We start from the raw sequence: 25,000 nt of genomic DNA on the forward strand, positions 1-25,000 counted from the left end.
TATAGAGATACACAGAGACTCATAGAGATACAGAGAAACATAGAGACCCATCTATAGAGATACACAGAGACTCATAGAGACACATAGATTCATAGAGACCCATCTATAGAGATACACAGAGACTCATAGAGACACATAGATTCATAGAGACCCATCTATAGAGATACACAGAGACTCATAGAGATACAGAGATTCATAGAGACCCATCTATAGAGATACACAGAGACTCATAGAGACACAGATATTCATAGAGACCCATCTATAGAGATACACAGAGACTCATAGAGACACAGAGAGTCATAGAGACCCATCTATAGAGATACACAGAGACTCATAGAGACACAGAGAGTCATAGAGACCCATCTATAGAGATACACAGAGACTCATAGAGATACAGAGAAACATAGAGACCCATCTATAGAGATACACAGAGACTCATAGAGACACATAGATTCATAGAGACCCATCTATAGAGATACACAGAGACTCATAGAGACACATAGATTCATAGAGACCCATCTATAGAGATACACAGAGACTCATAGAGACACAGAGATTCATAGAGACCCATCTATAGATACACAGAGACTCATAGAGATACAGATTCATAGAGACCCATCTATAGAGATACACAGAGACTCATAGAGATACATAGATTCATAGAGACCCATCTATAGAGATACACAGAGACTCATAGAGATACAGAGATACATAGAGACCCATCTATAGAGATACACAGAGACTCATAGAGATACAGAGATTCATAGAGACCCATCTATAGAGATACACAGAGACTCATAGAGATACAGAGATTCATAGAGACCCATCTATAGAGATACACAGAGACTCATAGAGATACAGAGATTCATAGAGACCCATCTATAGAGATACACAGAGACTCATAGAGATACAGAGATTCATAGAGACCCATCTATAGAGATACACAGAGACTCATAGAGACACAGAGATTCATAGAGACCCATCTATAGAGATACACAGAGACTCATAGAGACACAGAGATTCATAGAGACCCATCTATAGAGATACACAGAGACTCATAGAGACACATAGATTCATAGAGACCCATCTATAGAGATACACAGAGACTCATAGAGACACAGATATTCATAGAGACCCATCTATAGAGATACACAGAGACTCATAGAGACACATAGATTCATAGAGACCCATCTATAGAGATACACAGAGACTCATAGAGACACATAGATTCATAGAGGCCCATCTATAGAGATACACAGAGACTCATAGAGATACAGAGATGCATAGAGACCCATCTATAGAGATACACAGAGACTCATAGAGATACAGAGATTCATAGAGACCCATCTATAGAGATACACAGAGACTCATAGAGATACAGAGATTCATAGAGACCCATCTATAGAGATACACAGAGACTCATAGAGATACATAGATTCATAGAGACCCATCTATAGAGATACACAGAGACTCATAGAGATACAGAGATTCATAGAGACCCACCTATAGAGATACACAGAGACTCATAGAGATACAGAGATTCATAGAGACCCATCTATAGAGATACACAGAGACTCATAGAGATACAGAGATTCATAGAGACCCATCTATAGAGATACACAGAGACTCATAGAGACACAGAGATTCATAGAGACCCATCTATAGAGATACACAGAGACTCATAGAGACACAGAGATTCATAGAGACCCATCTATAGAGATACACAGAGACTCATAGAGATACAGAGATTCATAGAGACCCATCTATAGAGATACACAGAGACTCACAGAGATTCATAGAGACCCATCTATAGAGATACACAGAGACTCATAGAGACACAGAGATTCATAGAGACCCATCTATAGAGATACACAGAGACTCATAGAGACACAGAGATTCATAGAGACCCATCTATAGAGATACACAGAGACTCATAGAGATACAGAGATTCATAGAGACCCACCTATAGAGATACACAGAGACTCATAGAGATACAGAGATTCATAGAGACCCATCTATAGAGATACACAGATACTCATAGAGATACAGAGATTCATAGAGACCCATCTATAGAGATACACAGAGACTCATAGAGACACAGAGATTCATAGAGACCCATCTATAGAGATACACAGAGACTCATAGAGACACAGAGATTCATAGAGACCCATCTATAGAGATACACAGAGACTCATAGAGATACAGAGATTCATAGAGACCCATCTATAGAGATACACAGAGACTCACAGAGATTCATAGAGACCCATCTATAGAGATACACAGAGACTCATAGAGACACAGAGATTCATAGAGACCCATCTATAGAGATACACAGAGACTCATAGAGACACAGAGATTCATAGAGACCCATCTATAGAGATACACAGAGACTCATAGAGATACATAGATTCATAGAGACCCATCTATAGAGATACACAGAGACTCATAGAGATACAGAGATACATAGAGACCCATCTATAGAGATACACAGAGACTCATAGAGACACATAGATTCATAGAGACCCATCTATAGAGATACACAGAGACTCATAGAGATACAGAGATACATAGAGACCCATCTATAGAGATACACAGAGACTCATAGAGATACATAGATTCATAGAGACCCATCTATAGAGATACACAGAGACTCATAGAGATACACAGATTCATAGAGACCCATCTATAGAGATACACAGAGACTCATAGAGACACAGAGATTCATAGAGACCCATCTATAGAGATACACAGAGACTCATAGAGATACAGAGATTCATAGAGACCCATCTATAGAGATACACAGAGACTCATAGAGATACAGAGATTCATAGAGACCCATCTATAGAGATACACAGAGACTCATAGAGATAGAGATTCATAGAGACCCATCTATAGAGATACACAGAGACTCATAGAGATACATAGATTCATAGAGACCCATCTATAGAGATACACAGAGACTCATAGAGATACAGAGATTCATAGAGACCCATCTATAGAGATACACAGAGACTCATAGAGATACAGAGATTCATAGAGACCCACCTATAGAGATACACAGAGACTCATAGAGATACAGAGATTCATAGAGACCCATCTATAGAGATACACAGAGACTCATAGAGATACAGAGATTCATAGAGACCCACCTATAGAGATACACAGAGACTCATAATGATACCGAGATTCATAGAGACCCGTCTATAGAGATACACAGAGACTCATAGAGATACATAGAGACCCACCTATAGAGATACACAGAGACTCATAGAGACACATAGATTCATAGAGACCCATCTATAGAGATACACAGAGACTCATAGAGATACAGAGATTCATAGAGACCCATCTATAGAGATACACAGAGACTCATAGAGATACAGAGATACATAGAGACCCATCTATAGAGATACACAGAGACTCATAGAGACACAGAGATTCATAGAGACCCATCTATAGAGATACGCAGAGACTCATAGAGATACATAGATTCATAGAGACCCATCTATAGAGATACACAGAGACTCATAGAGATACATAGATACATAGAGACCCATCTATAGAGATACACAGAGACTCATAGAGACACAGAGATTCATAGAGACCCATCTATAGAGATACACAGAGACTCATAGAGATACAGAGTTTCATAGAGACCCATCTATAGATATACACAGAGACTCATAGAGATACAGAGATTCATAGAGACCCATCTATAGAGATACACAGAGACTCATAGAGATGCAGAGATTCATAGAGACCCATCTATAGAGATACACAGAGACTCATAGAGACACAGATTCATAGAGACCCACCTATAGAGATACACAGAGACTCATAGAGATACAGAGATACATAGAGACCCATCTATAGAGATACACAGAGACTCATAGAGATACAGAGATACATAGAGACCCATCTATAGAGATACACAGAGACTCATAGAGACACAGAGATTCATAGAGACCCATCTATAGAGATACACAGAGACTCATAGAGATACAGATATTCATAGAGACCCATCTATAGAGATACACAGAGACTCATAGAGACACAGAGATACATAGAGACCCACCTATAGAGATACACAGAGACTCATAGAGATACAGAGATTCATAGAGACCCATCTATAGAGATACACAGAGACTCATAGAGATTCATAGAGACCCATCTATAGAGATACACAGAGACTCATAGAGATATAGAGATTCATAGAGACCCATCTATAGAGATACACAGAGACTCATAGAGACACAGAGATACATAGAGACCCATCTATAGAGATACACAGAGACTCATAGAGACACAGAGAGTCATAGAGACCCATCTATAGAGATACACAGAGACTCATAGAGACACAGAGAGTCATAGAGACCCATCTATAGAGATACACAGAGACTCATAGAGATACAGAGAAACATAGAGACCCATCTATAGAGATACACAGAGACTCATAGAGACACATAGATTCATAGAGACCCATCTATAGAGATACACAGAGACTCATAGAGACACATAGATTCATAGAGACCCATCTATAGAGATACACAGAGACTCATAGAGACACAGAGATTCATAGAGACCCATCTATAGATACACAGAGACTCATAGAGATACAGATTCATAGAGACCCATCTATAGAGATACACAGAGACTCATAGAGATACAAAGATTCATAGAGACCCATCTATAGAGATACACAGAGACTCATAGAGATACAGAGATACATAGAGACCCATCTATAGAGATACACAGAGACTCATAGAGATACAGAGATTCATAGAGACCCATCTATAGAGATACACAGAGACTCATAGAGATACAGAGATTCATAGAGACCCATCTATAGAGATACACAGAGACTCATAGAGATACAGAGATTCATAGAGACCCATCTATAGAGATACACAGAGACTCATAGAGATACAGAGATTCATAGAGACCCATCTATAGAGATACACAGAGACTCATAGAGACACAGAGATTCATAGAGACCCATCTATAGAGATACACAGAGACTCATAGAGACACAGAGATTCATAGAGACCCATCTATAGAGCTACACAGAGACTCATAGAGACACATAGATTCATAGAGACCCATCTATAGAGATACACAGAGACTCATAGAGACACAGAGATTCATAGAGACCCATCTATAGAGATACACAGAGACTCATAGAGACACATAGATTCATAGAGACCCATCTATAGAGATACACAGAGACTCATAGAGACACATAGATTCATAGAGGCCCATCTATAGAGATACACAGAGACTCATAGAGATACAGAGATTCATAGAGACCCATCTATAGAGATACACAGAGACTCATAGAGATACATAGATTCATAGAGACCCATCTATAGAGATACACAGAGACTCATAGAGATACAGAGATTCATAGAGACCCACCTATAGAGATACACAGAGACTCATAGAGATACATAGATTCATAGAGACCCATCTATAGAGATACACAGAGACTCATAGAGATACAGAGATTCATAGAGACCCACCTATAGAGATACACAGAGACTCATAGAGATACAGAGATTCATAGAGACCCATCTATAGAGATACACAGAGACTCATAGAGACACAGAGATTCATAGAGACCCATCTATAGAGATACACAGAGACTCATAGAGACACAGAGATTCATAGAGACCCATCTATAGAGATACACAGAGACTCATAGAGATACAGAGATTCATAGAGACCCATCTATAGAGATACACAGAGACTCACAGAGATTCATAGAGACCCATCTATAGAGATACACAGAGACTCATAGAGACACAGAGATTCATAGAGACCCATCTATAGAGATACACAGAGACTCATAGAGACACAGAGATTCATAGAGACCCATCTATAGAGATACACAGAGACTCATAGAGATACAGAGATTCATAGAGACCCACCTATAGAGATACACAGAGACTCATAGAGATACAGAGATTCATAGAGACCCATCTATAGAGATACACAGAGACTCATAGAGATACAGAGATTCATAGAGACCCATCTATAGAGATACACAGAGACTCATAGAGACACAGAGATTCATAGAGACCCATCTATAGAGATACACAGAGACTCATAGAGACACAGAGATTCATAGAGACCCATCTATAGAGATACACAGAGACTCATAGAGATACAGAGATTCATAGAGACCCATCTATAGAGATACACAGAGACTCACAGAGATTCATAGAGACCCATCTATAGAGATACACAGAGACTCATAGAGACACAGAGATTCATAGAGACCCATCTATAGAGATACACAGAGACTCATAGAGACACAGAGATTCATAGAGACCCATCTATAGAGATACACAGAGACTCATAGAGATACATAGATTCATAGAGACCCATCTATAGAGATACACAGAGACTCATAGAGATACAGAGATACATAGAGACCCATCTATAGAGATACACAGAGACTCATAGAGACACATAGATTCATAGAGACCCATCTATAGAGATACACAGAGACTCATAGAGATACAGAGATACATAGAGACCCATCTATAGAGATACACAGAGACTCATAGAGATACATAGATTCATAGAGACCCATCTATAGAGATACACAGAGACTCATAGAGATACACAGATTCATAGAGACCCATCTATAGAGATGCACAGAGACTCATAGAGACACAGAGATTCATAGAGACCCATCTATAGAGATACACAGAGACTCATAGAGATACAGAGATTCATAGAGACCCATCTATAGAGATACACAGAGACTCATAGAGATACAGAGATTCATAGAGACCCATCTATAGAGATACACAGAGACTCATAGAGATAGAGATTCATAGAGACCCATCTATAGAGATACACAGAGACTCATAGAGATACATAGATTCATAGAGACCCATCTATAGAGATACACAGAGACTCATAGAGATACAGAGATTCATAGAGACCCATCTATAGAGATACACAGAGACTCATAGAGATACAGAGATTCATAGAGACCCACCTATAGAGATACACAGAGACTCATAGAGATACAGAGATTCATAGAGACCCATCTATAGAGATACACAGAGACTCATAGAGATACAGAGATTCATAGAGACCCACCTATAGAGATACACAGAGACTCATAGAGATACCGAGATTCATAGAGACCCGTCTATAGAGATACACAGAGACTCATAGAGATACATAGAGACCCACCTATAGAGATACACAGAGACTCATAGAGACACATAGATTCATAGAGACCCATCTATAGAGATACACAGAGACTCATAGAGATACAGAGATTCATAGAGACCCATCTATAGAGATACACAGAGACTCATAGAGATACAGAGATACATAGAGACCCATCTATAGAGATACACAGAGACTCATAGAGACACAGAGATTCATAGAGACCCATCTATAGAGATACGCAGAGACTCATAGAGATACATAGATTCATAGAGACCCATCTATAGAGATACACAGAGACTCATAGAGATACATAGATACATAGAGACCCATCTATAGAGATACACAGAGACTCATAGAGACACAGAGATTCATAGAGACCCATCTATAGAGATACACAGAGACTCATAGAGATACAGAGATTCATAGAGACCCATCTATAGATATACACAGAGACTCATAGAGATACAGAGATTCATAGAGACCCATCTATAGAGATACACAGAGACTCATAGAGATGCAGAGATTCATAGAGACCCATCTATAGAGATACACAGAGACTCATAGAGACACAGATTCATAGAGACCCACCTATAGAGATACACAGAGACTCATAGAGATACAGAGATACATAGAGACCCATCTATAGAGATACACAGAGACTCATAGAGATACAGAGATACATAGAGACCCATCTATAGAGATACACAGAGACTCATAGAGACACAGAGATTCATAGAGACCCATCTATAGAGATACACAGAGACTCATAGAGATACAGATATTCATAGAGACCCATCTATAGAGATACACAGAGACTCATAGAGACACAGAGATACATAGAGACCCACCTATAGAGATACACAGAGACTCATAGAGATACAGAGATTCATAGAGACCCATCTATAGAGATACACAGAGACTCATAGAGATTCATAGAGACCCATCTATAGAGATACACAGAGACTCATAGAGATATAGAGATTCATAGAGACCCATCTATAGAGATACACAGAGACTCATAGAGACACAGAGATACATAGAGACCCATCTATAGAGATACACAGAGACTCATAGAGATACAGAGATACATAGAGACCCACCTATAGAGATACACAGAGACTCATAGAGATACAGAGATTCATAGAGACCCATCTATAGAGATACACAGAGACTCATAGAGATTCATAGAGACCCATCTATAGAGATACACAGAGACTCATAGAGATACAGAGATTCATAGAGACCCATCTATAGAGATACACAGAGACTCATAGAGACACAGAGATACATAGAGACCCATCTATAGAGATACACAGAGACTCATAGAGACACATAGATTCATAGAGACCCATCTATAGAGATACACAGAGACTCATAGAGATACAGAGATTCATAGAGACCCATCTATAGAGATACATAGAGATACAGAGATACATAGAGACCCACCTATAGAATACACAGAGACTCATAGAGACACATAGATTCATAGAGACCCATCTATAGAGATACGCGGAGATTAAGAGATGCAAATATACCTCTAGAGACGCACAGAGATACACAAACACAGACACCTACCGATGGAGACACAGTGACACTAAACTCGTTCTTATTTTCATTGGAAGCTTTCGTGACTGCAGGAATCCACGCACTTTGGTTCTGTCGGTTAAAGTTCACGTAGCGTAGACAATTAAATAGATCGCGACGTTTTGATCGCAACGCAAGCAACCGTCTGTCATCTACAGATGTAGATGCCACTGGTTCTTCACGCTCTACAGATGTAGATGCCACTGGTTCTGCACGTTCTGTAGATGTAAATGTCACTGGTTCTTCACGTTCTGCAGATGTAGATGCCACTGGTTCTTCACTTTTCACAGATGTAGATGCCACTGGTTCTTCACGTTCTGCAGATGTAGATGCCACTGGTTCTTCACGTTCTGCAGATGTAGATGCCACTGGTTCTTCACGTTCTGCAGATGTAGATGCCACTGGTTCTTCACGTTCTGCAGATGTAGATGCCACTGGTTCTTCATGATCTACAGATGTAGATGCCACTGGTTCTTCATGATCTACAGATGTAGATGCCACTGGTTCTTCACGTTCTGCAGATGTAGATGCCACTGGTTCTGCACGTTCTGTAGATGTAAATGTCACTGGTTCTTCACGTTCTGCAGATGTAGATGCCACTGGTTCTTCACTTTCTACAGATGTAGATGCCACTGGTTCTTCACTTTTCACAGATGTAGATGCCACTGGTTCTTCACGTTCTGCAGATGTAGATGCCACTGGTTCTTCACTTTTCACACATGTAGATGCCACTGGTTCTTCACGTTCTGCAGATGTTGATGCCACTGGTTCTTCTCTTTCTACAGATGTAGATGCCACTGGTTCTTCACGTTTTACAGATGTAGATGCCACTGGTTCTTCACGTTCTGCAGATGTAGATGCCACTGGTTCTTCACGTTTTACAGATGTAGATGCCACTGGTTCTTCACGTTTTACAGATGTAGATGCCACTGGTTCTTCACGTTCTGCAGATGTAGATGCCACTGGTTCTTCACGTTCTACAGATGTAGATGCCACTGGTTCTTCACTTTCTACAGATGTAGATGCCACTGGTTCTTCACGTTTTGTATATGTAGATGCCACTGGTTCTTCACGTTCTGCAGATGTAGATGCTACTGGTTCTTCACGTTCTGCAGATGTAGATGCCACTGGTTCTTTACGTTCTGCAGATGTAGATGCCACTGGTTCTTCGCGTTCTGCAGATGTAGATGCCACTGGTTCTTCACGTTCTGCAGATGTAGATGCCACTGGTTCTTCACGTTCTGCAGATGTAGATGCCACTGGTTCTTCACGTTCTGCAGATGTAGATGCCACTGGTTCTTCACGTTCTGCAGATGTAGATGCCACTGGTTCTTCACGTTCTGCAGATGTAGATGCCACTGGTTCTTCACGTTCTGCAGATGTAGATGCCACTGGTTCTTCACTTTCTACAGACGTAGATGCCACTGGTTCTTCACGTTCTGCAGATGTAGATGCCACTGGTTCTTCATGTTCTGCAGATGTAGATGCCACTGGTTCTTCACGTTCTGCAGATGTAGATGCCACTGGTTCTTCACGTTCTGCAGATGTAGATGCCACTGGTTCTTCACGTTCTGCAGATGTAGATGCCACTGGTTCTTCACGTTCTGCAGATGTAGATGCCACTGGTTCTTCACGTTCTGCAGATGTAGATGCCACTGGTTCTTCACGTTCTGCAGATGTAGATGCCACTGGTTCTTCACGTTCTGCAGATGTAGATGCCACTGGTTCTTCACTTTCTACAGACGTAGATGCCACTGGTTCTTCACGTTCTGCAGATGTAGATGCCACTGGTTCTTCACGCTCTGCAGATGTAGATGCCACTGGTTCTTCACGTTCTGCAGATGTAGATGCCACTGGTTCTTCATGTTCTGCAGATGTAGATGTCACTGGTTCTTCACCTTCTGCAGATGTAGATGCCACTGGTTCTTCACTTTTCACAGATGTAGATGCCACTGGTTCTTCACGTTCTGCAGATGTAGATGTCACTGGTTCTTCACGTTCTGCAGATGTAGATGTCACTGGTTCTTCACCTTCTGCAGATGTAGATGCCACTGGTTCTTCACTTTTCACAGATGTAGATGCCACTGGTTCTTCACGTTCTGCAGATGTAGATGCCACTGGTTCTTCACGTTCTGCAGATGTAGATGCCACTGGTTCTTCACGTTCTGCAGATGTAGATGCCACTGGTTCTTCACGTTCTGCAGATGTAGATGTCACTGGTTCTTCACGTTCTGCAGATGTAGATGCCACTGGTTCTTCACGTTCTGCAGATGTAGATGCCACTGGTTCTTCACGTTCTGCAGATGTAGATGCCACTGGTTCTTCACGTTCTGCAGATGTAGATGCCACTGGTTCTTCACGTTCTGCAGATGTAGATGCCACTGGTTCTTCACGTTCTGCAGATGTAGATGCCGCTGGTTCTTCACGTTCTGCAGATGTAGATGCCACTGGTTCTTCAGATGTAGATGCCACTGGTTCTTCACGTTCTACAGATGTAGATGCCACTGGTTCTTCACTTTCTACAGATGTAGATGCCACTGGTTCTTCACGTTCTGCAGATGTAGATGCCACTGGTTCTTCACGTTCTGCAGATGTAGATGCCACTGGTTCTTCACGTTCTACAGATGTAGATGCCACTGGTTCTTCATGATCTACAGATGTAGATGCCACTGGTTCTTCACGTTCTGCAGATGTAGATGCCACTGGTTCTTCATGATCTACAGATGTAGATGCCACTGGTTCTTCACGTTCTGCAGATGTAGATGCCACTGGTTCTTCACGTTCTGTAGATGTAGATGCCACTGGTTCTTCACTTTCTGCAGATGTAGATGCCACTGGTTCTTCATGTTCTGTAGATGTAGATGCCACTGGTTCTTCACTTTCTACAGATGTAGATGCCACTGGTTCTTCACGTTCTGCAGATGTAGATGCCACTGGTTCTTCACGATCTGCAGATGTAGATGCCAATGGTTCTTCACGTTCTGTAGATGTAGATGCCACTGGTTCTTCACGATCTGCAGATGTAGATGCCAATGGTTCTTCACGTTCTGCAGATGTAGATGCCGCTGGTTCTTCATGTTCTGTAGATGTAGATGCCAATGGTTCTTCACGTTCTGTAGATGTAGATGCCACTGGTTCTTCACGTTCTGCAGATGTAGATGCCACTGGTTCTTCACGTTCTGTAGATGTAGATGCCACTGGTTCTTCACTTTCTGCAGATGTAGATGCCACTGGTTCTTCACGTTCTGCAGATGTAGATGCCACTGGTTCTTCACGTTCTGCAGATGTAGATGCCACTGGTTCTTCACGCTCTGCAGATGTAGATGCCACTGGTTCTTCACGTTCTGCAGATGTAGATGCCACTGGTTCTTCACGTTCTGCAGATGTAGATGCCACTGGTTCTTCACGTTCTGCAGATGTAGATGCCATTGGTTCTTCATTTTTCACAGATGTAGATGCCACTGGTTCTTCACCGGTCATCTACCTGACATACCGATCATTTTTGTTCGTATCTCTAAAAGTTCGTAAGTAGCGGAGTGCCTGTGTATGGTTCCATGCAACTGTTCCATGCAACTGTGGCGTTAGGGGTGGGGGAGGATGGTGGATGAGTCTTAATATCGGAGAGTTCGATGATTGTGGTGGAGAGTCACGCAAAATCGAGGCCAGAGAAACACAATATACACAACATCTTTATTTAGTTCGCACGCAACAACCCATAGACCAACAACCCATACACAACTACAACAACCAACACAACAACCCATACACAACAACAACTACAACAACCCACACAACAACCCATACACAACAACAACTACGACACAACAACCCATACACAACAACAACAACCCATAGACCAACAACCCATATACAACAACAACAACCAACACAACAACCCATTACCAATAACCCATACACAACAACAACCCACACAACAACCCATACACAACAACAACTCCAACAACCCACACAACAACCCATACACAACAACAACTCCAACAACCCACACAACAACCCATACACAACAACAACAACAACCCACACAACAACCCATACACAACAACAACAACAACCCACACAACAACCCATACACAACAACAACAACCAACACAACAACCCATACACAACAACAACAACCAACACAACAACCCATACACAACAACAACTCCAACAACCCACACAACAACCCATACACAACAACAACAACCAACACAACAACCCATACACAACAACAACAACCCACACAACAACCCATACACAGCAACAACAACAACCCACACAACAACCCATACACAACAACAACAACCAACACAACAACCCATACACAACAACAACAACCCATACAGTAGCTGTTACTACTGTTGCTGCTGCTGCTGTCAGTCTGTTGCTACTGCTGCTGCTGCTGCTTCTTCTGCTGCTGCTGCTGCTGTTGCGAGCCGCTGTCCGCCCGCGATCTGCCCGCAGTGCACCACGCGGCACTCGACGTTGGGCCGTTCGTAGCGAGTGGCCACCAACTCGAGCCGGGAGAGCAGCTCCAGCCCCTGCACCAGCTGCCTGCAGCACAGAGACGCAGTGGTCACGTGGTGAGTGTGTGTCCTGTCACGTGGTGTGTGTCCTGTTGTGTGTCCTGTTGTGTGTCCTGTTGTGTGTCCTGTTGTGTGTCCTGTCATGGCGTGTTTCCTGGAGTGGTGTGTGTCCTGTCACGTGGTGTGTTTCCTGTTGTGTGTCCTGTTGTGTGTCCTGTCACGTGGTGTGTGTGTCCTGTCACGTGGTGAGTGTGTCCTGTCATGGCGTGTGTCTTGTTGTGTGTCCTGTCGTGTTGTGTCTTGTTGTGTTGTGTGTGTCCTGTTGTGTTGTGTGTCCTGTTGTGGTGTGTGTCTTGTTGCGTATCCTGTCATGGCGTGTGTCCTGTGGTGTTGTGTGTGTCCGTTCACGGTAGCTCCTTGATGTCCGCTTCCGCGGACCCGTTCTGCCTGTAAAGTCTCCGCTCCACCCACTAGCCTCAAAGTTGCAACCCGGCCATTTTTGCAGTCGCCGTGGCAACTGCAAAATGGCAACTTCAAAATGGCGACTGGCGGCTGTGTGTTGTCGATGGCGACGTTGTCGTTGTTGTTGTCGTTGTTGTTGTTGTCATTGTTGTTGTTGTCATTGTTGTTGTTGTCATTGTTGTTGTTGTCGTTGTTGTTGTTGTCGTTGTTGTCATTGTTGTTGTTGTCATTGTTGTTGTTGTCGTTGTTGTTGTTGTCGTTGTTGTCGTTGTTGTCATTGTTGTTGTTGTCATTGTTGTTGTTGTCATTGTTGTTGTTGTCGTTGTTGTTGTTGTCGTTGTTGTCGTTGTTGTCATTGTTGTTGTTGTCATTGTTGTTGTTGTCGTTGTTGTCATTGTTGTTGTTGTCATTGTTGTTGTCATTGTTGTTGTCATTGTTGTTGTTGTCATTGTTGTTGTCATTGTTGCTGTTGTTGTCATTGTTGTTGTCGTCATTGTTGTTGTTGTTGTCATTGTTGTTGTTGTCGTTGTCATTGTTGTTGGTTCGGAGGCAACTCACCCGAAGGCGACGAACTGGCGGTCCATCCATGGCGCTGGCTGCAAGGTGACGTAGAACTGCGACGAGTTTGAGTGGCGTCCGCGGTTCGCCATTCCCAGAACCCCTCGGCACGAGTGGCTCACTGCGAAGCTCTCGTCTAGAGGGGGAGGAGGTGGGGGGGGGGGGGTAGTGTGGGAGGGGGGGGGGTAGGGGGGGTGGTGGTGGGGGTGGTGGTGGGGGGGTAGGGGGGTGGTGGTGGGGGTGGTGGTGGGAGGGTGGTGGGAGGGTGGTGGTGGGGGTGGTGGTGGGGGTGGTGGGGGTGGTGGGGGTGGTGGGGGTGGTGGGGGGGGGTGGTGGGGGGGTAGGGGGGGGGTGGTGGTGGTGGGGTGGGGGGGGTGGTGGGGGTTGTGGGGGTGGTGTGGGTGGTGGGGGGGGGGTGGTGGGGGGGGGGTGGTGGGGGGGTGGTGGGGGGGGGTGAGGGGGGTGGTGGGGGGGTGAGGGGGGTGGTGGGGGGGTAGGGGGGTGGAGGGTGGTGATGGGGGTGGTGGGGGTGGTGGGGGGGAAGCAATTTGCAACATCGTAGCGATGTCGTAAGTTGCGTTTATAGGATGTAAGATTTTCACGTAACTCCGAGTACGTAAAAGAGAGTTACGATTTCAGCATTCGTAAAGTTAAGATCAATCTTAACACTCTTCTAACAAGAAGCACAATCCAGTGTATAGAACGTGTTACAATGTCGTAGTGACGTCAAAAGTCGAGTTAATACAACGTCAGATTTTCACGTAGCTGAGAATACGTGAGAAAGAGTTACGATTTCAACATTCGTAAAGTTAAGATCAATCTTAACACTCGTCTAACAAGTATAACAGGTAAAAACAAAGTTTTTCACTCTAAATCCTTTATATGCGTGGCGGCTAGAGTCCTCTCGTCCTCTGGCTTGAGATGGCTGCCACCTATGGGTCAGATGATTGCATTGCAACCATTAAGCAATTGGTTATTACATATCATATTTTTGTCCTAAAAGTGTAAAATTTTGGAAAAAACATTTTCACGAACATCCATTGCCACGCACAACGAGTCTGTGTGGAAAACGTCAGCTCGATTGGATCACGGGAAGTGGGTTAAAAAACGACCGAAAGATTTGCACGGTCCTAAGCGCGCAAGCAAGCAAGCAAGTGAACTTAATATAAAGGATTTAAAAAGAAACACAATCCAGTGTACAGAACGTGTTACGACGTCGTAGTAACGTCACAAGTCGGATTTACGATAAGATTTCTCGTTCATAATCAACGATTTTTGGGTGTTAGATGGCGTTATTTATAAATGTGTCGTAACCCTCCACCACCCGACACGGTCAATCAGTAAAAAAGTGTCACGTTGACAAAAGACAAATTCGTTCACTGCTTTAGCCCCACACCGGTGTGTTGAAGCGCTAAACCACAACATTTACAATTTGAGTAGCACGACGTTTCGCTGGTAATTGCATCCAGCATCATCGGGCAATTCAACACACCGGTGTGGGGGCTAAAGCAGTGAACTATTTGTCTTTTGTCAACGTGACAGGTTACGACACATTTATAAATAACGCGATCTAAACCCAAAAATCGTTGATTATGAACAATATTGGTCGCGAAAGCCTACTACGTGTTAAACTAAGATTTCTCGTAACTCCGAGTACGCAAGAGAGAGTTACGATGTCGGGCAAACGTGAAGTTTTAATAAATCTTAACGCTCATATACAAAGATGCAGGAACCAGAGTACAGGACGTGTTATGATGTTCTAGTATAGTGGTAAGTTGGTTTCAATACGATGTAAGATTTTCTACTAACCCTGAGAACATGAGCGAGTTACGATTTTAACCGTTCATACGTCTTAGATAAATCTACATTGAATAGTAAATGTAGTAGTTGGACACTACACTATACACTACACTATACACACTATACACTACTCTACACTATACACTACACTATACACTATACACTACACTATACACTACACTATACTACACACTACACTATACACACTATACACTACACTACACACTACTCTACACTATACACTACACTATACACTACACTATACACTACACTATACACTATACTACACACTACACTATACACTACACTACACACTACACACTATACTACACACTACACTATACACTACACTATACTACACTATATACTACACTACACACTACACTACACACTACACTACACACTACACTATACACTACACTATACTACACACTACACTATACACTACACTATATACTACACTATACACTACACTATACACTACACTACACACTATACTATACACTATACTACACACTATACACTACACTATACACTACACTATACACTTCACTATACACTACACTCTACACTACACTCTACACTACACTATACACTACACTACACACTACAATATACACTACACTATACAATACACTATACACTACACTCTACACTACACTCTACACTACACTATACACTACACTACACACTACAATATACACTACACTATACACTACTCTACACAATACACTACTTTACACTACACACTACACTATACATTACACTATACACTACACTACACACTACACTATACACTACACTACACACTATACTATACACTACACTATACACTATACACTACACTACACACTACACTATACACTACACTATACACTACTCTACACAATACACTACTTTACACTACACACTACACTATACATTACACTATACACTACACTACACACTACACTATACACTACACTACACACTACACTACACACTACACTATACACTACACTATACACTACACTATACATTACACCACACTACACTATACACTACACACTACACTATACACTACACTATACACTACACTATACACTACACACTACCCGATACTCGTACCCTACCAGATACCCGTACCCTATCCGATACCCGTACCCTACCCGATACCCGTACCCTACCCGATACCCGTACCCTACCCGATGCCCGTACCCTACCCGATACCCGTACCCTACCCGATACCCGTACCCAACCCGAAACCCGTACCCTACCCGATACCCGGCTACCCGTACCCGGCCAGGTACGGGTACCCATTTGCGACCCTGGTGCGACCGGGTACGGGTAAGGAATCAAAACCCATTTGCGAACTCTGCCTCACCCTCAAACGTGGGTCCGTAGATGGAGGTGCCTCCATTCCCTCGGCCTGCCGTGATGGGGGGGGAGGGGGGGTGACAGGGGGTGGGGTGACGCGTGACGACGGGACGCGGGGTTGACTGCTGTGCCAGGCTAGGTGCAGGAGGAGGTCACGGGACAGACCCAGCAGGTGCCATGGGTTGACTGCTGTGCCAGGCTAGGTGCAGGAGGAGGTCACGGGGCAGACCCAGCAGGTGACACGGGTTGACTGCTGTGCCAGGCTAGGTGCAGGAGGAGGTCACGGGACAGACCCAGCAGGTGACACGGGTTGACTGCTGTGCCAGGCTAGGTGCAGGAGGAAGAGGTCACGGGACGGACCCAGCAGGGGTTGACTACGGTGCCAGGCTAGGTGCAGGAGGAGGAGGTCACGGGACAGACCCAGCAGGTGCCATGGGTTGACTGCCGTGCCAGGCTAGGTGCATGAGGAGGAGGTCAAGGGGCAGACCCAGCAGGTGCCATGGATTGACTGCTGTACCAGGCTAGGTGCATGAGGAGGAGGTCAAGGGGCAGACCCAGCAGGTGCCATGGGTTGACTGCTGTACCAGGCGAGGTGCAGGAGGAGGTCACGGGACAGACCCAGCAGGGGTTGACTGCCGTGCCAGGCTAGGTGCATGAGAAGGTCACGGGGCAGACCCAGCAGGGGTTGACTGCTGTGCCAGGCTAGGTGCAGGAGGAGGTCACGGGACAGACCCAGCAGGGGTTGACTGCTGTGCCAGGCTAGGTGCAGGAGGAGGTCACGGGACAGACCCAGCAGGGGTTGACTGCTGTGCCAGGCTAGGTGCAGGAGGAGGTCACGGGACAGACCCAGCAGGGGTTGACTGCTGTGCCAGGCTAGGTGCAGGAGGAGGCACCCTGCAGGTGCCATGGGTTGACTGCTGGGAGATCATCTCTGCCCGGTGCCTTTCCTTGTGTCTCAGACTCTGGATCTCCTTCAGTACTTCCTCAACAGATGGCACCTCAGCCAGCCACTCACAGGGGGTGACTTCCTCCTCCAATATTTGAGGCACCGCAGCCTCAGCAGGGTCATCCCCACTTTGTGCCACGATGTTTTCCATGATAATTGTTTTTTTACCCTTCTATCTGGCTACAAAACTGACACCTTTTTTACAAGGAGTCATGTTTGCATAGACCGCAATACCTGCGGTCATATTGCAAACAAAAAACACAACTCTGATAATGTATGCGCACTGTCCTTGAAGTTGATTGGTCCACACCCGAGACAGCTTTCCTTAGAGCCTAGTCTCACATGGTCCTTGAAGTTGATTGGTCCACACCCGAGACAGCTTTCCTTAGAGCCTAGTCTCACATGGTCCTTGAAGTTGATTGGTCCACACCCGAGACAGCTTTCCTTAGAGCCTAGTCTCACATGGTGTTGGACCAGATGTTATGTTCTTTTGTTTGTATTATGGCTGCAGGTATTGCGGTCTATGCAAACATGACTCCTTGTAAAAAGGTGTCAGTTTTGTTGCCAGATAGAAGGGTAAAAAACCAATTATCATATTTTTACTGGCAAATGAGGTTCCCATAGTGTAGATGTTTTCCAGGCTGAGGGATTTGCCCTCCCCACAGGACTTCACAGAAATGCTCAGCAAATCTGCAAAACCTGTTCCTGGGGGTCGGAGATTGGATCACCGTTTTGTCCCCTAATGATACTGATAGGTGTGGCGCTGCAAATAACGTTTCATCTCTGCCTCTCACTCTCTCTTTTTTTTTACGATCAGTGGAAACAAGAAGATGCTCCGTGTAGTCGGCACTTTGCTTCGTTCATCATTTCGTAATTTTTTTAAAATAATAACTTTGCTTCATGTAAACCCCCACCTCTCTCTCGCTCGCCCTCTCGCTCACCCTTTTGCTCACACTCTCGGTCACTCTCTCGCTCACTCTCTCGCTCACTCACTCTTTCTCACTCACTCTTTCTCACTCGCTCGCTCTCTCGCTCTTTCGCTCACCCGCTCGCTCGCCCTCTCGCTCTCCCTCTCGCTCGCTCTCTCGCTCGCTCTCTCGCTCTCTCGCTCGCTCTCTCGCTCTCTCGCTCGCTCACCCTCTCGCTCACCCTCTCGCTCGCCCTCTCGCTCTCCCTCTCGCTCGCTCTCTCGCTCGCTCTCTCGCTCTCTCGCTCGCTCACCCTCTCGCTCACCCTCTCGCTCACTCACTCTTTCTCACTCTCTCGCTCACTCTCCCGCTCGCTCTCTCGCTCACTTTCTCGCTCACCCTCTCACTCTCTCTCTCTCTCTCGCTCACCCTCTCTCTCACTCACCCTCTCTCTCACCCTCTCTCTCACCTCCCGCCTGAATCCACCCGTTGGGCACGACGCGATGGACGAGTGACCCCTTGTACGAGGGCGAACCCTGCGAGCCGTCGGCCGTGCACAGAGCTCGGAAGTTGGCACACGTCCTGGGGCAGAGCTCCGTGAACAGCTGCAGGCCGCCCGGACCGGCCAGGGGGTCAAACGGCGCCAGTCAAAGGTCATCGCATCAACCCCATTGACGAGCTCACAGCGCTAGGATATCCCCAGTGAGGCCTCGATGTGTGTACGTGTGTGTACGTGTGTGTACGTGTGTGTGTGTACGTGTGTGTGTGTGTACGTGTGTGTGTGTACGTGTGTGTGTACGTGTGTGTGTACGTGTGTCTACGTGTGTACGTGTGTGTATGTGTGTTTACGTGTGTGGGTGTATGTGTGTACGTGTGTGTCTACGTATGTGTATGTATGTGAATATGTGTGTATGTGTGTACGTGTGTGTGTATGTCTCTACGTGTGTATGTCTCTACGTGTGTATGTGTGTACGTGTGTGTGTCTACGTGTGTGTGTACGTGTGTGTACGTGTGTGTGTGTACGTGTGTGTGTACGTGTGTGTCTACGTGTGTATGTGTGTGTGTGTATTTGTGTGAATGTGTGTGTACGTGCATTTTCATTTTGTAACAGTAGGGGGCACAGGTGGTGCATCAGCCAGTCATCTCAGTCATCTCGGTCATCTCAGTCATCTCGGTCATCTCAGTCATCTCGGTCATCTCGGTCATCTCGGTCATCTCAGTCATCTCAGTCATCTCGGTCATCTCGGTCATCTCGGTCATCTCAGTCATCTCGGTCATCTCGGTCATCTCGGTCATCTCGGTCATCTCGGTCAACTCGGTCATCTAAGTCATCTCGGTCATCTTGGTCATCTCGGTCATCTCGGTCATCTCGGTCATCTCGGTCATCTCGGTCATCTCAGTTATCTCGGTCATCTCGGTCATCTCGGTCATCTCGGTCATCTCGGTCATCTAAGTCATCTCAGTCATCTCGGTCATCTCGGTCATCTCGGTCATCTCGGTCATCTCAGTCATCTCGGTCATCTCGGTCATCTCAGTCATCTCGGTCATCTCGGTCATCTCGGTCATCTCGGTCATCTCAGTCATCTAAGTCATCTCGGTCATCTTGGTCATCTCAGTCATCTCAGTCATCTCGGTCATCTCGGTCATCTCGGTCATCTCGGTTATCTCGGTCATCTCGGTCATCTCGGTCATCTCAGTCATCTCAGTCATCTCGGTCATCTCGGTCATCTCGGTCATCTCGGTCATCTCGGTCATCTCAGTCATCTCAGTCATCTCGGTCATCTCAGTCATCTCGGTCATCTCGGTCATCTCGGTCATCTCAGTCATCTCGGTCATCTCGGTCATCTCGGTCATCTCGGTCATCTCAGTCATCTCGGTCATCTCAGTCATCTCAGAGCGCCGGGTGGCTAAAGCACAGCAAGTTGGCACAGTAGGGGGCACAGGTGGTGCATCAGCCAGTCATCTCAGTCATCTCAGTCATCTCGGTCATCTCGGTCATCTCAGTCATCTCAGTCATCTCGGTCATCTCGGTCATCTCGGTCATCTCGGTCATCTCAGTCATCTCGGTCATCTCGGTCATCTCGGTCATCTCGGTCAGTCAACCCGTGGCACCTGCTGGGTCTGCCCCGTGACCTCCTGCCAGCGGGCGTTCGACACTTCACGTGGTAGCCTCAAGGTGCACGTGGCCTGGCACAAGCGTCGTGGTGACGTCACCGCCACTTAGTGGCGAATGGCGGTTGTTGTTGTGTGTGAGTGTGAGTGTGTGTCTGAGTGAGTGTGTGTGTGTGTCTGACTGAGTGAGTGTGTGTGTGGTGTGGGTGTGAGTGAGTGACTGAGTGTGTATTTGTGAGTGAGTGTGTGTGTGTGTGTGTCTGAGTGTGAGTGAATGTGTGTGTCTGAGTGAGTGTGAGTGTGTATGTGTGTGTGTCTGACTGAGTGTGTGTGAGTGTGGGTGAGTGTGTGAGTGAGTGTATGAGTGAGTGAGTGTGAGTGAGAGTGTGTATGTGTGAGTGAGTGAGTGTGAGTGAGTGAGTGGGTGAGTGAGTGTGAGTGTGTATGTGCGTGTGTCTGACTAAGTGTGTGGGAGTGTGGGTGAGTGTGTGAGTGAGTGTATGAGTGAGTGAGTGTGAGTGAGAGTGTGTATGTGTGAGTGAGTGAGTGTGAGTGAGTGAGTGGGTGAGTGAGTGTGTATGTGTGAGTGAGTGTGGTGTGGGTGTGAGAGAGTGAGTTAGTGTGTGTCTGAGTGAGTGTATGTGTGTGTGTGTCTGTGTGTGTATGTCTGTGTGTGTGTCTGTGTGTGTGTCTGTGTGAGTGTGTGTCTGTGTGTGAATGAGTGTGTGTATGTGTGTATGTCTGTGTGTGTGTGTCTGTGTGTGTGTGTCTGTGTCTGTGTGTCTGAGTGAGTGTGTGTCTGTGTGTGTATGTGTGTCTCACCGAGTGTGAGTGAGTGTGTGTATGTGTGTGTGTCTGTGTGTGTGGTGTGTGTGTGTATCTGTGTGTGTGTGTCTGTGTGTATGTCTGTGTGTGTGTGTGTGAGTGAGTGTGTGTGTATCTCTGTGTGTGTGTGTCTGTGAGTGTGTGTCTGTGTGTGTGTCTGTGTGTGTGTCTGTGTGTGTGTGCCTGTGTGTGTGGTGTGTGTGTGTGTCTGTGTGTGTGTGTGTCTGTGTGTGTGTGTGTCTGTGTGTGTATGTCTGTGTGTGTATGTCTGTGTGTGTGGTGTGAGTGAGTGTGAGTGTATGTGTGTGTGGTGTGTGTGTGTGTCTGTGTCTGTGTGTCTGTGGTGTGTGTGTCTGTGTGTCTGTCTGTGTGTGTGTCTGTGTGTGTGTGTCTGTGTGTGTGGTGTGTGTGTGTCTGTGTGTGTCTGTGTGTGTGTGTCTGTGTGTGTGTTTCTGTGTGTCTGTGTGTGTGGTGTGGGTGTGAGAGAGTGAGTGAGTGTGTGTCTGAGTGAGTGGGTGAGTGAGTGAGTGTGGTGTGGGTGTGAGAGAGTGAGTGTGTGTCTGTGTGTGTGTCTGTGTGTGTGTGTGTGGTGTGTGTATATCTGTGTGTGTCTATGTGTGTGTCTGTATGTGTGTGTGTGTCTGTGTGTGTGTGTCTGTGTGTGTGTGTCTGTGTGTGTGTGTCTGTGTGTCTATGTGTGTGTCTGTATGTGTGTGTGTGTCTGTGTGTGGTGTCTGTGTGTGTGTCTGTGTGTGTCTGTGTGTGTGTCTGTGTGTGTGTGTGGTGTGTGTGTATCTGTGTGTGTGTGTGTCTGTGTGTGTATGTCTGTGTGTGTGGTGTGTGTGTCTGTGTGTCTGTGTGTGTGTGTCTGTGTGTGTGTCTGTGTGTGTCTGTGTGTGTATGTCTGTGTGTGTGGTGTGAGTGAGTGTGAGTGTATGTGTGTGTGTGTGTCTGTGTGTCTGTGTGTGTGTGTCTGTGTGTGTGTGTCTGTGTCTGTGTGTGTCTGTGTGTGTGTGTCTGTGTGTGTGTCTGTGTGTGTGTGGTGTGGGTGTGAGAGAATAAACCAAACCGCGCACCTCAAAGACGAGGCGTCCGGCCGGCTCGCCATCCATGGCGACGTCCATGAAGACGAAATCCATGATGGCGCTGGCAGATACAGGGGACGGAGTGAACACGTGGTCGACTTTGGTGGCGCGACACGCGGTGCGTGCGTGCGTGTGTGTTCGATTGTTGGTGTCTGTGTGTTTGTTGATGTTTGTTGATGTTTGTTGATGTTTGTTGAGGTTTGGTGATGTTTGTTGAGGTTTGGTGATGTTTGTTTGTTTGTTGATGTTTGGTGATGTTTGTTGAGGTTTGTTGATGATTGTTGCTGTGATGTTGTTTTAATAATGCTCGTTTTGCTTTTGTTGTTTCGGTGGTAAAAATAATAATATTGATGAACACGCTTTGCCAGGATGTACTTGGACTCACTCACCCACTCACTCACTTACTCACCCGCTCACTCACTCAGCCACCCACTGACTCAGCCACCCACTGACTCACTCACCCGCTCACTCACTCAGCCACTCAGTCACTCACCCACTCACTCACTCAGCCACCCACCGACCTACTCACCCACTCACTCAACCCTCACCCGCTCACTCACCCACTCACCCGCTCACTCACTCAGCCACTCAGTCACTCACCCACTCACTCACTCAGCCACCCACCGACCTACTCACCCACTCACTCAACCACTCACCCACTCACTCACTCACCCGCTCACTCACCCACTCACCCGCTCACTCACTCAGCCACTCAGTCACTCACCCACTCACTCACTCAGCCACCCACCGACCTACTCACCCACTCACTCAACCACTCACCCACTCACTCACTCACCCGCTCACTCACCCACTCACCCGCTCACTCACTCAGCCACTCAGTCACTCACCCACTCACTCACTCAGCCACCCACCGACCTACTCACCCACTCACTCAACCACTCACCCACTCACTCACTCACCCGCTCACTCACCCACTCACCCGCTCACTCACTCAGCCACTCAGTCACTCACCCACTCACTTACTCAGCCACCCACCGACCTACTCACCCACTCACTCACCCACTCACTCACTCACCCGCTCACTCACTCACCCACTCACTCACCCGCTCACTCACTCACTCACTCACCCACTCAGCCACTCAGTCACTCACCCACTCACTCACCCGCTCACTCACTCACTCACCCACTCACTCACTCACCCACTCACTCATTCACCCCTCACTCACTCACCCACTCACTCACCCACTCACTCACTCACCCCCTCACTCAGCCACCCACCGACCTACTCACCCACTCACTCAACCACTCACTCACCCACTCGCTCACACACTCACCCACTCACCCAGCAAACTAGGGGCAAGTGCTGTAGCAAGTAGCAGCAGCACCTATGAACACACAAAGACAAAGGTCCCCCGTGTAGCCTCTAACAGACTGTAGGGGCAAGTGCTGTTAGTAGCAAGTATCAGCAGCAGCACCTATGAACACACAAAGACAAAGGTCCCCCAGGTAGCCTCTAGCAGGCTGTAGGGGCAAGTCTATGAAGGCTAACGGCGCTGTGGCAACACGAACACCACCAACACCTGCACCACAACACCCGGGTTCTGTGTGTGTCTGTGTGTGTGTATGTGTGTGTGTCTGTGTGTGTCTCTGTGTGTGTGTCTGTGTGTGTGTATGTGTGTGTGTGTC

At 46.0% G+C, this 25,000-nt stretch overlaps 1 protein-coding gene across 1 annotated transcript in view; it reads right to left on the bottom strand.

Moving 5' to 3' along the window:
- Positions 1 to 23,407, bottom strand: part of LOC144949954 (peptidyl-prolyl cis-trans isomerase slr1251-like) — a 38,577-nt gene extending 15,170 nt beyond the window's left edge. Inside the window, exons 1-5 of the mRNA XM_078879944.1 lie at positions 23,345 to 23,407; positions 19,777 to 19,936; positions 17,485 to 17,523; positions 14,322 to 14,457; positions 13,209 to 13,329 (exon numbers count right to left, since the gene is read on the bottom strand). Coding sequence (XP_078736070.1) covers positions 13,209 to 13,329; positions 14,322 to 14,457; positions 17,485 to 17,523; positions 19,777 to 19,936; positions 23,345 to 23,407 — 519 coding nt within the window. The remainder of the gene's footprint in view (positions 1 to 13,208; positions 13,330 to 14,321; positions 14,458 to 17,484; positions 17,524 to 19,776; positions 19,937 to 23,344) is intronic.
- Between the last annotated feature and the right edge of the window lie 1,593 nt (positions 23,408 to 25,000).

Source organism: Lampetra fluviatilis, chromosome 55, assembly GCF_964198595.1.
Source record: "Lampetra fluviatilis chromosome 55, kcLamFluv1.1, whole genome shotgun sequence".
Taxonomy (NCBI): Eukaryota; Metazoa; Chordata; class Hyperoartia; order Petromyzontiformes; family Petromyzontidae; genus Lampetra; species Lampetra fluviatilis.